The 14258-nt window shown below is 45.2% G+C and overlaps 1 protein-coding gene across 2 annotated transcripts in view; it reads left to right on the top strand.

Annotated features, from left to right (window-relative positions):
- The window catches only part of LOC142292355 (neuronal acetylcholine receptor subunit alpha-7-like), a 336257-nt gene that overhangs the window by 119337 nt on the left and 202662 nt on the right, over positions 1–14258 (top strand). For both annotated transcript variants that reach the window (XM_075337677.1, XM_075337683.1), the window contains one exon: positions 1478–1587. In XM_075337677.1, the coding sequence (XP_075193792.1) occupies positions 1478–1587 (110 nt within the window). The remainder of the gene's footprint in view (positions 1–1477; positions 1588–14258) is intronic.

Genomic DNA, 14258 nt, shown 5'->3' with positions numbered 1-14258 from the left:
GTGACCATATACAGGGGAAGGGAGTGGTCATCAACCGGAAGCACCTGAGGCCAGGAGTCAGAAGCTGCTGCAAAGTAAAACTGACATTAACCCTTTCAGCACCAAAAGAAAGGGAATTATGTTTAATGTGAGGAGTTTCAGATGGCAAAGAGCGACTCTAGCCCAGATCCTGTCCTGTCTCTAGATGGAAAGAGATGGCCGTGACAACCATAAAACCTTCTTCAATGCACAAATAGTAGCAAACCTTCATTATGGAGAGCATAATGTAGTCCATTTATGCAAGACATGTATATGTGTTCTATTAAGGGTTTAATTGTTTAGGCTATTGAAGAATTCTGTCATTTAGTGGGAGTAAATTATTCTGTGTGAGAAATTAATTAACCACTAAAGCTGATGATGGGATTCAGTTCCTCCATTTTCCACAAACTGTTTAATATCATAGCCAATTTGCTCTATAAAGTGTGGCCAAATACATTTGTTGAAAGCATTAATAGTAATTAACCTGCTGGGAGATGCTGATTTGGTCTCTGTTTAATGTTTGTTTATGTTGAAGTTAATGGTTCTTTCAGACATGTTATGGTCCAATAAACCTTTTAATGATAAAAAACCTAAAAATAAAAAAATAAATAAAAAAAGTATACATGATGTTTTTACTATATTTGCTGAAGAGAGGTTTAGTGGTCCAATGATGCAGAAGTTTGTAAGCAAAAAAGTGTAAAAGCGGAGGAATTTATAAGACATCACATGTTAGAGCTTGCAAAAACTTTTTAACTTTCTTTTCAGAACCCATTAATATTAGTGTGTCCATTTTGCATATATTTTAGCTAGTATACATCAGGATCCTGTGACTCTAACTGAGCTTTTCAGTACAGCTGTATGCAGTGTCGGACTGGCTACTGGAGGAACCGCCAATAATGCCAGGCCTGGCTGCGGTTACCTGCATTGAACTCCGGAGCTCTCACCTGAGCTCCGGAGAGCAGCCTGGACTGAACTCAGGGTTTGCAGGACTGAACCGCGAGCACAGACTGATTCCCCGGCGATTGCGGTTCAGTTCATGACAGCTGCGGACAGGCCGGGCTAAACTCCGAAGCTGTCACCTGAGCTCCGGAGTTCAGCCCGGCCTGTAAACAGCTGTCATGAACTGAACTGCAATCGCCAGGGAATCAGTAGGCGCTCGCGTTTCAGTCCTGCAAACCCTCAGTTCAGTCCAGGCTGCACTCCAGAGCTCAGGTGAGAGCTCCGGAGTTCAATGCCGGTAACTGCAGCCAGGCCTGGTATTACTGGTGGTTCCTCTGGTAGTCAGTCCGATTCTGGCTGTATGCCAAAAGTATGGCAATCAAATGTTTTGGGGTTTTTCTGTGCCCATCAATGATTGATGTATTTCATTGTATGGACATGTAGTTGCATGTATGTTCAATTGTACCATCATATATAAACATTCATAAAAATTACCATTTTTCTACTATTTATTCCACAGTACTGGAATGACTTCTACTTGACATGGGACCAAGCAGAATACCCTGGAGTACAAACACTTCGTTTTCCATCTGATCAAATTTGGGTTCCTGATATTTTGTTATACAACAGGTAATGTATTTTCTGGCACAGTAGTAGTGTTTCTTAAATTGATAATCAGGGTTGTCTCTAAATTAATCTGTTCCCTTCCCCAACTTCCTGGTTTGCCTGAAAATTGAGAGTTCAGAAAACCGATAGGGTCACTCTATTTGTCCGAACTGAACTCTCTACCAGGCTATTAGTAAAGGCCACTTTAACTCTGTAGCATAGAAGAAGTGCACAGTGACTGGTCCAGCCAGCTTGAGAAGAACAGAAAAAGGCTGTAAAGGATAGAGTCTGATCACGACCTGGTGCTAGGGAAGGGGATGATAAGACACCTCCTGCACTAACCTGCAGCTGCACCCTGCACTCCTAGCCAGTCCCTATACAGGTTCTGCACCTGTTGCCGAGCAGGATACATGAAGTTCCTGTAATAACCCTAGCTAGTGAGCTGGCAAGTGAGTATCACTAGTCCCATCACTGCACTAATACAACAAGAAGGGAAGGTACAAGCGTATGACCCTAGGCAATGAGCTGTACACTATAAAAGTAAAGTAACCCCTCATTCTTGAGAAAGGAGAGAATTTTTAAAACGGAGTAAAATGGCAAAATTACCTCTTTTTAAATTAATTTGCAATTCTACCATTTATGAACTTAAGATAACTCCTTTAATGACATCTATCAAAGAATTTATTTCATGAACACAACCCCTTTCCACATGCTCCACTAAAAAAAGATGTCAAGAAGAAGGTTGCCCATCTTGGGACACCCCCCAGCCCAGCCACAAAAGAATGACAATCTGTTAGAATGAATGCAAAATTTACAGTGCGGACGCTGCTGAAACAAGTTAGAATGAATTAAATGAAATAATCAAAATGGCCTAATTTTGCTTGAATGAATTTTGTGGGGGGTTTCGGCTTTTTTTGTTTGTGCTGGCTGTTAAAATTCACAATCATATATAATGTATGCTAAATTATAACTGTGTAAATATAATTTTACATATGCAATATTAGAAATATAATATAGAAATTTAATATAATCCTAACATTTTGGTAGATTTTGTTTAATTTATATGCATTATATTGGAAGATGGTAATTTAATTAACACATCATTCTAAAGTTTTTCCTTGTCAAAGTGTATTTGTTTTAGTTTCCATGTATGCAACTGTTTATTAATAATTGATAGCATGATAGTTTGTTTTTTTTTATCCTTATCCTTATGATCTCTGTGGTAGTACTTGGCTAATATTCATTTATATTCCTTAGTCAATCTGTGACAATGTAAAGTAATGATGATAATAATAATAATAATAATAATAATAATAATAAGGATCAAAACCTAATTGTCTTCCTCTATGACCATAACATATCTATAAAACATTTGAAAATGCTAATTATTTACTTATAAAGCAAAATTATTATACAGCTTTATATATATCTTCCCTTTTACCTACTTCAAACCAAAGCCTGTTTTTACTCTATTTTACAAACTGCACTCTTCAATTCCATGGGTGCAGTGAGCATATTGACACTACAGGTGTATCACAAAATGTTATACTATTGAGTCGTGAGCAAAAAATAACTACATTTTTACCATTAAAATGTTGTTTTAACCCCAGATTTCCAATTTTATATTAGGGAAATAGGTAAAAAGGGCCCCTTTAAACAATTTCTCTTGAATGTCGCAATACCCCTATTGTGACTGTATAGTACTGTTTGGCTGCACCGCAGGGCTTGGGAGGGAAAGAGCGCCGTTTGATTCTTGGAGCACAGATTTTCCTAGAACAGTTTGCGGACTCCATTTGCAGAGCCGCTAAGTTCCAGAACAGAAGAAATCTCAAGTGTCCACATTTTGGAAATTACACCCCTCTGGGAATTAATTTACGAGTGTAGTGCTTTGTCTCTGAAAAACACCCATGGTGTCAAAGGCAGTGAATGTTGCAGAATTAAAAATTGCAATTAAGTCCTTGTCATGCCCAGTACATTGTAGTGCCCATTTCATGCTTCTGGAAACCTGCACCCCGTAAATTAAGTGTGATCTCCTCACTGCAACAATGCCAAACGTGGATGCTAACTGCAGTTTAGGCAGATTGTGCTACTCAGAATGGAAGGGACATTTGGATGCGAGAGCACAGATTTTGCTGGATTTCTATTTATTTTTTTGGGGGGTGGGCAGCCGTAGCATTTTTTGTGTTACCAATAACATGAATGCCCCATATAGTTCCGTTAACAGATGGCGAACCTAAGCCGGGACTTGTGTTTTTTTTGGATTGAGTTGAAAGCTACTTGGTTAACATGTATTCTGTAATCTGAGCATCGAGGTTTCCATCTACATCTCCGAAATACGTGATTCACTAATGAGGCAGCAGAGTAAGGCCGCTTTACATGCAGCGACATCGCTAAAGCGATGTCATTGGGGTCACGGAATCGTGACGCACATCCGGCCGGGTTAGCAATGTCGTCGCATGTGACACCTACGTGCGATCGAAAATGGTCGCAAAATCGTTCAAAATCATTAATCGCTGACATGCTCCCCTATTCCCAAAAATCATTGCTGCTGCAGGTACGATGTTGTTCATCGTTCCTGCGGCAGCACACATCGCTATGTGTGACACCGGAGGAACGAGGAACCTCACCTTACCTGCGGCCGCCGGCAATGAGGAATGAAGGAGGTGGGCGGGATGTTACGTCCTGCTCTTCTCCGCCCCTCTGCTTCGATTTGGTGGCCACTTAGGGACTTTGCTGTGACGCCGAACGAACCGCCCCCTTAGAAAGGAGGTGGTTCGCCGGTCACAGCGACGTCGCTAGGCAGGTAAGTAGTGTGATGGGTCCGAGCGATTTTGTGCGCCATGGGCAGCGATTTGCCCGTGATGCACAAACAATGGGGGCGGGTACGCACGCTAGCGATCTCGCTAGCGAGATTGCAGCGTGTAAAGCAACCTTTACTCCGGACTCTGTTTGGCCTGTGTTCAGAGGTGTCCTTCTTATCAAACATAAACAAAACTGTTGATGACCGCACACCTAAAAAGACTAGTAAAAAGATCGACCCCGCCAGACCATAAGCCAGACAGGAGTTCAAAGTGACAGCTTTATTCTTTGGGTCAGTACTATTACAGCGATACCACATTTATATAGTTTTTTAATGTTTTGTCACTTTTACACCATAAAAACTATTTTATAGCAAAAAAAACAGTTAGTTTCTTCATTGCTGTATTCTGAGAGTTATAACTTTTTTTTCACTGATGGAGATGTGTGGTGGCTTTGTGCCGCCCCCACGTCAGCAGCTGGGCTGCTCGGATCCGGATCCGCGGTGGCTCGAGGGGCATCTGGACTCGGGGGGTCGTGCGGCCACTCCAATTAAGGGATATTTACAGGGGATGGTGTATTTATAGTTCGTGACGCCACCCGTGGTGTGTGGTAAAGTGGAGTACTACAGCTGAAGCTGGGGAGTACCCGCTGGCGATGGAGTGGGCAGCCAGGTGTTTAACCCCTCCATGGGTAGGGGGAATGCCCCGGGACTCAGTGATAGTGACAGGGATGTGCCGTTGGGGAGGTAAGGGTCACTTGCGTACTTACTCAGTCCAATAGCGCTGACACCGACAACTTAGTAAACCAAAGTTCTGGACACCACTGCCACTGAGGGGGAGCACGTTTGGGTCCCGTTTCTGCTGGTGTTGCCTGTTGATCTGTGACCTTTCCCTTGGTACCTTGTTCTCTTCTTAGGCTAAGTTCACACTTCCGTTGTTTTGCATCAGTCACATGCGTTGCTTGACGCATGTGACTGATGCGTTGTACAACGGATGACAACGGTGACAAAGAAAAGAATTTCTTTGTCGGACTCCGTTGTGTTCGGGGAGCGGAGTTCAGGGGCGGAGTTCTGGGGGCGGAGCTGAGGACGTCAGTGCTGCGGTCTGCATGGCTGGGGACAGGTGAGTGTGTGTGTGTGTGTGTGTGTCTACATGCGTGTGTACATGCGGAGTGCAGGAGGGGGCGGAGCGCGAGGAGGTGGAGCCGAGCGGGACCATGGAGCTGAGGACGTCAGTGCCGCGGGGACTGCAGGGCTGGGGACAAGTGTGTGAGTGTGGGTGTGTGTGTGTGTACACATGCGGAGTGCGGGAGGGAGCAGAGCCGAGTGGGGAAGTGTCGGCCTTGCACACTGTATCCAGGGTAAATATCGGGTAACTAAAAGCAAAGCGCTTTTTGCTTGGTTACCCGATATTTATCTTGGATACCAGCTTAGCGCTGGCTCCCTGCACCCGTAACCACTGTAAATATCGGGTAACTAACCAAAGCGCATTGCTTGGTTACCCGATGTTTATCCTGGTTACGGGGGCGGGGAGCCAGAGAGTGCATGCACAGCGAAATCCTACGGATCGCGCTGCTCAAAAAACATTACAGGCTGCGTTGCTCCCACCCGGCGGTCAGTTAAAAAATGACTGACCGCGACGCAGCGGATGCAACGCAGCATCATCAGTCACAATCCGTCACTAATAGAAGCCTATGGGGAAAAACAGGATTCCTGCAAAATATTTTGCAGGATACCGTAATTCCTCAAGGCTACGGATTGTGACTGATGCAAAACAACGGAAGTGTGAACATAGCCTTAGTTGCCCCCTATAGCTTGAAACTAGTTGGGTCTCGCTCCCAAGTGTGACTAACTGAGGGAGCTTGCTCTTAGGATTCACGCTTGGGATTTCCTGGACCGTTTTAGTGGAAAGTTCTATCCCCCTTGTTGCACTAGTACCCCGATTTTGGAGCGGGTGGAGAGAGGATCTTGAAGGCTCCGTTCTCATTGGGTGAATTGTCAGGTTGCCTGAAGCTACTCCCTGACCTAGGGTCCACGTACCCCGTCGTGCCCTGGTCCCAGCCCAGCGATGGTACAAGGCCGCCGGCTGTCCTCCATGACAATGCCGTGCCCTTGTCACGATCTCCTGCGACCGGGGGGTCCAGCTCCTACCAGGCCCATACCAACGTCTGCTACCTAGTACTTCCAAGGAGCCCAGCTCCTGACCTCCTCTCTCCTTCACTTCCAAAACTACACTCGCCAACTCCTGACACTCCTAACCTCCCCATAACCAACCCCCCAAGTGGGCGACCCTATTCCACTCAGGCCTTCCACTGGTGTGTCTGGTGGGTATGGTGCAGAGTGTTCCTAGGATTTTGATTAGCTGGTTTTGGCAACACCATTGGTTAGGGACCCTTAACAAAGGAGGAGGTGGATATTGCACAGATGGGCAGATTGCACAATACCCTGTGACGACCTGATAGGCCAGGGCGTCACAGCTTGTTTTTTGCAGAATAAGATGACATCTTCAGAGGTACCATTTTTATTTAGATATAACTTTTTGATTGCATTTTATTTTTCATTTTTTGTCAGCTGTATGATGGAAAAGCATAATTTTTGCTAGATTTTTTATTTATTTTTTTACAGTGTTCACAGACGGGGTTACATTTTTTGACAGTTTTATAGATCAGGTTGTTATGGATGCAGCGATACCAAATATGTACTTTTTTATATTATTTTTTTACACAAATATAACTATTTACTGGTATATATTTTTTATTTTTTGTTCTTTCTTTTATGATTTTTTTTTTTAAATATTTGTTTACTTAGGCCCTATAGGGGACATCACATTGCCTTACATTACTCTGATCGCAGCTGCATTATACTGCAATAATTGGCTGTGAGAAGCAAGAGGGACCATGCTGCAGGCTTCCTCAGTCAGGTGACCTGAAGGTCGTCATGATGATCTCAGGTCCCTATAGCGACGATTGGGCCATCATGATTACATCGCGGGGGCATCAATCGGAGGAGAGAGGGAGCACTCTCTCTCCCAATCCCCTAAGTGCCCAAACATTTCCCTGTTTCTTTCCCACATTGAATGTAATGCCGCAATAAAATTTTCCTACAGGATGGTGAGTGCCACTACATTTGTTTCTGCTTGCATGTTAGACTCAGTTACACTGCATTAGTGTGCATCTCTGTTATCCCTCAGGTTAAAGGCCCTGTCACACACACAGATAAATCTGCGGCAGATCTGTGGTTGCAGTGAAATTGTGGACAATCAGTGCCAGGTTTGTGGCTGTGTACAAATGGAACAATATGTCCATGATTTCACTGCAACCACAGATCTGCCAAAGATTTATCTCTGTGTGTGACGGGGCCTTAAGGCTCCAAGGTTGATGTAGTTCTCTAGGTGTGCAAGAATTATACTTTTTATATGACATATTTATGTATGAGATAAGGGTACTTTACACGCTGCGATATCGGTACCGATATTGCTAGCGAGCATACCCGCCCCCATCGGTTGTGCATCACGAGCAAATCGCTGCCCATGGCGCACAACATCGCTAACACCCGTCACACGGACTTACCTTCCCTGCGACGTCGCTTTGGCCGACAAACCGCCTCCTTTCTAAGGGGGCGGTTCGTGCGGCATCACAGCGATGTCACACGGCAGCCGTCCAATAGCAGAGGAGGGGCGGAGTTGAGCGGCTGGAACATGCCGCCCACCTCCTTCCTTCCTCATTGTCGGTAGACGGAGATAAGGAGATGTTCGTCGCTCCCACGGTGTCACAAATAAGGATGTGGGATGCCTCAGGAACGAGGAACAACATCGCTACTGACCAGACAACGATTTTTCATAAATAAACAACCTCTCTTAGACAAACGATTTTTGCCTCTTTTGCGATCGTTTAAGGTTGCTCTAGCCTGTCACACGCTGCAATGTCGCTAACGACGCCGGATGTGCGTCACAAACACCGTGACCCCAACGATATATCGTTAGCGATGTAAATGGCCATATAGCCAAAATATAGTGTGTAAATGGCTTTATAGCCAAAAATATTGTCTATAAAATTAAGGTAGTCTAAGTTTCCAAGCTGTAGTGGATGATGAGATATGGAGATTAAAAGTCAAAAGTTGAAAACATTGTTACCCTTTTGCTCGTCACTGTATATTACAGCTTTAATTGAACCATTTAAAAATCCTTGAGCTTTCTGCTTCTAACTTAAGTAGGTCCCTGATTAAAGTCTGTTCACATTGTGGCTTTGCTCATATTTTGCTTTTTGGAATGGTGCCAATTATCAGCGGTGACACTAAGAACTCCTAACAAACCTGGGCAAGTGGCAGAGCCTATAGAACCAGGCGCTCACTATGTCCAGTGTTCAATTGAAATGAACAGTACAATGTGTATAGTGGATTTGGTAGAAAATATCATATGAGAAAAACGGGTTTTATGCCGCGCTAAAAAAACACTGGTGGCAGTATAGATTCTTCTATAAGTAACCAGTCTGTAAGCTGCATGTATGATTTCTTTTTTTCCCTGAAGAAGGAGACGGTCCTTGTCTCTGAAACTCATTGGATTGACTAAAATAAAAAAGAGATTACTTTTATCTTCTTGACACCAGTGGTTTTTTAGCTCGGCATAAAACCCGTTTTTCTCATATGATATTTTCTACCACATTCTGCACGGGGCCGCTGCTTGGACCACGTGGACACTCACATGCTTGCTAAGGAGTTGTGACTGACACAACCCGACCAGGTGAATGTACCTCTCTTTACTTCTAACGTTTAATACCGGGTAAGACCCTATTGCGCCTTCTGTCTCCCCATCTCTAGCATTTATAGTGGATTTGCACATTGCACTGCAATTTCATCCTCAGGGACAGGGTGGCTTTAACCTTTGTGCTCACGACAGCATGATCAGTCATCATGATAACTGTAGCAGGGAGCAGTCAAGTTTTACTGTTGCTCCTTCTTCTTCTGGCTCAGCAGTGCTGCTGGTCTCTTAGGTCTTCTCATATAGGCCAAAAGGACTGTATGCATCCTTATATTCTATAACAAGTGTCGCGCCCAGAGATATGAGGTACTCGGTCCCGGGCAGTGTCTCTATTGGGAATGTCACAGTGGTGCCCGTTGCCCGGTTCCATGCCCTGGGCCCTTTTTGTAATGGGGATATTTATAGGGGAGAATAAAATAATGCTCAGTTGTGACGCCACTTGCGGTGTTGCGGCTAAGTGTAGGGAGCCGCCACTGCAGAATGTCTCTACTGGGGCTGGTGGAATTGGCAGCTAGAATGGTAGACCTTTCACAAGTAGGGCCCCAGAGGGTGTATGGTGCAGTGGGCGTCGGAAGAAGGTAGTATACACAGGTGTTCAGTACAACTGGTTTACTCACTGCTAGTAGGTGTTGACTGGTTGCCCGAGGCCGGCTGGTTTCGCTTCCAGGTCACCTTCGTCCCAGTGCCAGTTTGGTTCTCTGGTACCTTCTTCCCCTGCACCTGTCTCTGGTAAGTGGGTCCCCATGGTATAGAACAAATGGGGATCCCCGTTCTGTGGTTTGTCCACTTCTGTTCACATGACGGTAGCGGGAACCCTGTGGGTTTGGAGTCTCTGGTCCTGTCCCCGGTTCTCCCTTTGCTACTGAGTCTTCGGATTCTTTAGAGTCAGCAAGGTCCTTGATGGTCCCCTTGCTGTGCAGGTGTTAACAGGTCGGCTTGCAGCTCTTTCCTGTCCTACAGTCCCTGACAGAAGTTGTCGCTTACCCATGTTATGTAAATAAAAGCTTATAACCTGACTTTAAATTCATCCATTGGTTTTATAAATTACTCTGTTGAAAGCTGAAACCCTCCCAAATTTGGTTTAGGTTATGAAAATAAAGTAGCTGCAAAGCTGAAATATTGATAATTTAATGAACACAGAAAGGTCAGATTTTGGCAAGACAAAATTTTGTCGCCCACAGAAAGTAATGTAAAATTCAAACAAAAAATTAACTTCTAATACAAAGATATGTTGCATAACATTGGTGAATGAAGTTGTGGTGCTATTCAAGCCATATTTAATATTTTGTGTGACTTCCATGAGCTTGAAGGACTGCATCCATGCGGTTCAAGAATGATTCATACAATTTATTGATTAAGTCATTAGGAATAGCAAAAAATAAAAAAAAAAATAGAAATAAATCCCCATTAAAAATATCTTTTAATCTAATATTAAAAGGTACAAAAAACTACAATAACAAACACAAAACATGACAATGCAGTTTATGTTGTAATAACAAATGTTAGGAGGGAGAAGGATAAACTATCCCTAAGTTACCCTAATAAGGCTCTCCCTACCTAGCAATGGAGGGTAAGACACTCTAGGGTTGTGGCGCCCCCATTCACCGATGGGAGACCCTAATTGATCCTAATAAATCCTGCACAGGTCAACACCGACACCATACAGTTAGCAAAAAAGCACCATCAAAATAAGAAACTTATCTGAAACAAGTCCCTTGGTAGGGAGAGCCTGCTTAGGGCAACTTATGGATAGTTTCTCCTTCTCCCTCCTAGCGTTTATTACAACATACCCTGCATTGTCATGTTTTGTGTTTGTTAGTTTGTTTTTATGACCTTTTAATAATATTAGATTAAAAGTTATTTTTTAATGGGGATTTATTTCTATGTTTTTTGTTACTTCCACCCCTCTAATTTTGGTTGCGGCCTGGTTTAGTTATTTTTTGAATAGCAAAGAATACAGTCTTACATGCCTCCCAGAGTTCATCTAGATTCTTTGGTTTTGTTTTCCAAGCTTCCTCTTTGATTTTACCCCAAACATGCTCAATGATGTTCATGTCTGGTGACTGGGCTGGCCAGTACTTGAGCATCTTGATCTTCTTTGCCAGGAGAAACTTTGTTGTAGAGATGGATGTATGAGATGGAGAACCATCTGCTACAGAATTTGACCGCTTTTATGATTGGGAATGTAAGAGGTAGCTAATACTTCTTGATATTTTAGGCTATTGATATTGCCTTCCACCTTGCAAATGTTTCGCACACCCCCATACTGAATTTAACCCCAGGCCATGATCTTTCCACCACCAAACTTACTGTTTTCTGGATCAATACGGGCTCCAGTAGGTTTTTTAATAGCCTTTTGTTTAGTGCTGGCTTCTGGGCACTGATTCGACCACGGAGGCCATTTCGAGACAGAATCCTACAAACTGTTCTAGTTGACACAGGGACTTGAGGTGACCAGACCTTTTGGAGCTCTGCTGCAGTGGAAGAGGGGCTGGCTTTGGATTTTCTAACCAACAAACGTTCCTCCTGAGCAGTTGTCTTGCAGGGTATGCCGGACCTAGGCTTGTCAAAAATATCTCCAGTCCCTTCAAACATGGATAAGCGACAGAACTTCCCCGTACCCCTTCGGTGCGTAGTTCCGGGAGTACTCCACCCTACTCCACCGGCAACTACTTCTCCTGGGTACCAGGTCACAGTTAACCCGAGTCAGGACATCACTTCTCTTCCACCCTCACTCCTCACCTGTCCCACACTTGACTCCCTACTCTCCACAGTCTGCCCCTCCCACCTGGTCAACTAGTGGACTGGATTGGCTCCAACTCTAGGCGGCCATCCATGGTCCCACCTTAGCTGGGTTCCATTATATGGGGGATTGTTGGGGAAAACTGTGATTGCCTGGGTTTTTGTTGGTACTGGCACTGGGGTTCTGAGTCCCTAAGGGGGTAGGCCCAGCATCCTTGTGGAGATGCAGAAACTTGTAGCACCCTCATGGTTTCAGGGGCGCTACATTCCCCCTTGATTAATTCCAGCATGTCATCGGGCTGCAAGATAAAACTGGTTACACTTTTATTATTTTTTTTTTTAACAGGTAACTTTAATACATAACAGGTCTTCCCACGCAGGGGAGGTTCATCACTTTAAACATTTCAACTGGAGTACCCCTCCCTGCACCCACCACCCAAAGGTCATGGTCTCAGAACCCTCTAAGGAGGCAGGTTACTGGTTCCGTTGGTGACCAGGTCCAGACCATCTCTGTCCCGGACCTTTCCTGCACCCGGCCTCTCCTGGTGGCGGTGCTTCAACAGGGTCCACTGGTGGGTGTACTCTGGTGGGGCACAACTGGTGCAACTATTTGCAAAGACACAATTTTGTCTTGGCTGCTGCCAATCCTGCAGCCTGGGTCCATTTTTATATAAAAAAACACTTCAACTGGTAACTTTCAAATTTTCTGGAACAGTCCAAATAAACAACAAACTGGTAGCAAATCAGGTCATGGTTACCAGGGGGTTGGAAAGGGACCATCAGGTTCACATGGCCTCCCATGATCCACACTTAGGGTCTGTGTGCACTTGTCCCATGCACCTGCACTTCCTCCTGGAGGCAGCTGAGGGACTGGTGGTGCAGTGAGTGCCAAAGTGGGAGCGGGGGCTGGTTTTTCAGCAAGGACCTCCACATCAAGGGCATACCAGCCCCGCTCTCCATAGTGTCGGGTGTAGGCAACCTTGTCACCCACATGTAGATCCCGGTCATGGTGTCCTCTAGGGAGATGGGGTCCCACATCCCGGCAGGAGATGAACACTTCCACCTTCAGGCCGTGCTCTACAATGAACCCCCATCCCCTTTTGATGCTGAACCGTTCAACAACACCCTGGTACATCAGGCCCCGGGCGCGGTAGGTGGAGAGCCGCAAGCGCTGCTTCTCCTAGAGGTCTCTGGCCTCCACCTGCATCCGCCGCACCTCCCACTGTTCCCACTCCCAGGCCAACCGGGTGATCATAGCCTGGCAGCCTCCACGGATGTTCTCCTCGACATGGGCCCACTCTCAGTTGACGACCGCTGTTTCCCGCTACCTGGATCATGGTAGCTCGCTGCCGGAGCCCCGACAGCGACTGGTCACAGTACCTGAGGACAGTCGTGAGCACTGGTGGTGGCCTCCTCCACGGCTCTTGATGATGTCATCGCCTGGGCTGCTGTCACTGGGTCAGATGGTGCTTGCTGCTTCTCCAGCGGAGACGGTGATGTGACCGCTTCTGGTCTGGCAGGGGATGCAGGCAACACTTTGTCCTTCTCCAGTGGAGAAGGTGATGCGACCGCTTCTGGTCTCTCCGACTCTGGCGGTGCTGTGGCCTGGTCGAAGACGGATCCCGGTAGCTTGGTCGGTGTAGCCTGGTCAAGCGGCGCTCCACTCTCTTGAGCCCGCATGGCTGCCACCACCTCCATCATCTCCGCCTTCCAGTCCTCAATTTTCCAACTTCAGGAACCATGATGCCTCCCTTTTAAGTAGAAGGGGTTCTAGGTATTGTCATTTAGTAGTGCCTGCTGTAAATTTGCTATTGAACTCGGTAAAAAGGTTTTGGCACTTTTCATTGCCTACTGAAAACTATGCAGTCAATACATTTATTTATACATTTGTAGGTATTGTTAGTTTGTACCTCCTGCTGTCAATTTGCTACTGAAGTAGCTAAAAAAGTCTTGGCACTTTTCAGTGTCTGCTCAAAATTACGCAGTGAACCTTGTTTGGAGTTATTGGAACTTTTCAGTGTTTTCACAATATTACCAACTCAGGCAGGAAATAAATAATTTATCTTTTGCGTCAGGTGTCTGTGGTAATAGGGTTGTAAAACATCTGTATCAAAAGGGAAGGGTACATCAACCATGAGTGGTAAATCACGACTAGGTATGTGGTGGAAGGGTGTATAGACGGGGTATTGTACATGGGAAGTTCTGTTAGTCAAAGCTCTGGTGAGCAAACACCGGATCATCCTATCACAAAAGAAATGAGAACAACTTCTATTACTGGACAGCCTACTGTACTAGATTTCTTTGGCAGCTGCACATTGTTTCAATATTCAATTGAGGCTGAAAAACAGCAGGTGCTAGCGGATGGCAAGTACTGCATTATGTGGCCCTCGTCTTCTTCCT

Source organism: Anomaloglossus baeobatrachus, chromosome 1 (assembly GCF_048569485.1).
Source record: "Anomaloglossus baeobatrachus isolate aAnoBae1 chromosome 1, aAnoBae1.hap1, whole genome shotgun sequence".
NCBI classification, from domain to species: domain Eukaryota; kingdom Metazoa; phylum Chordata; class Amphibia; order Anura; family Aromobatidae; genus Anomaloglossus; species Anomaloglossus baeobatrachus.
The sequence above is the reverse complement of the archived record's forward strand: the minus strand, read 5'-3'. Positions and strand labels throughout refer to the sequence as shown.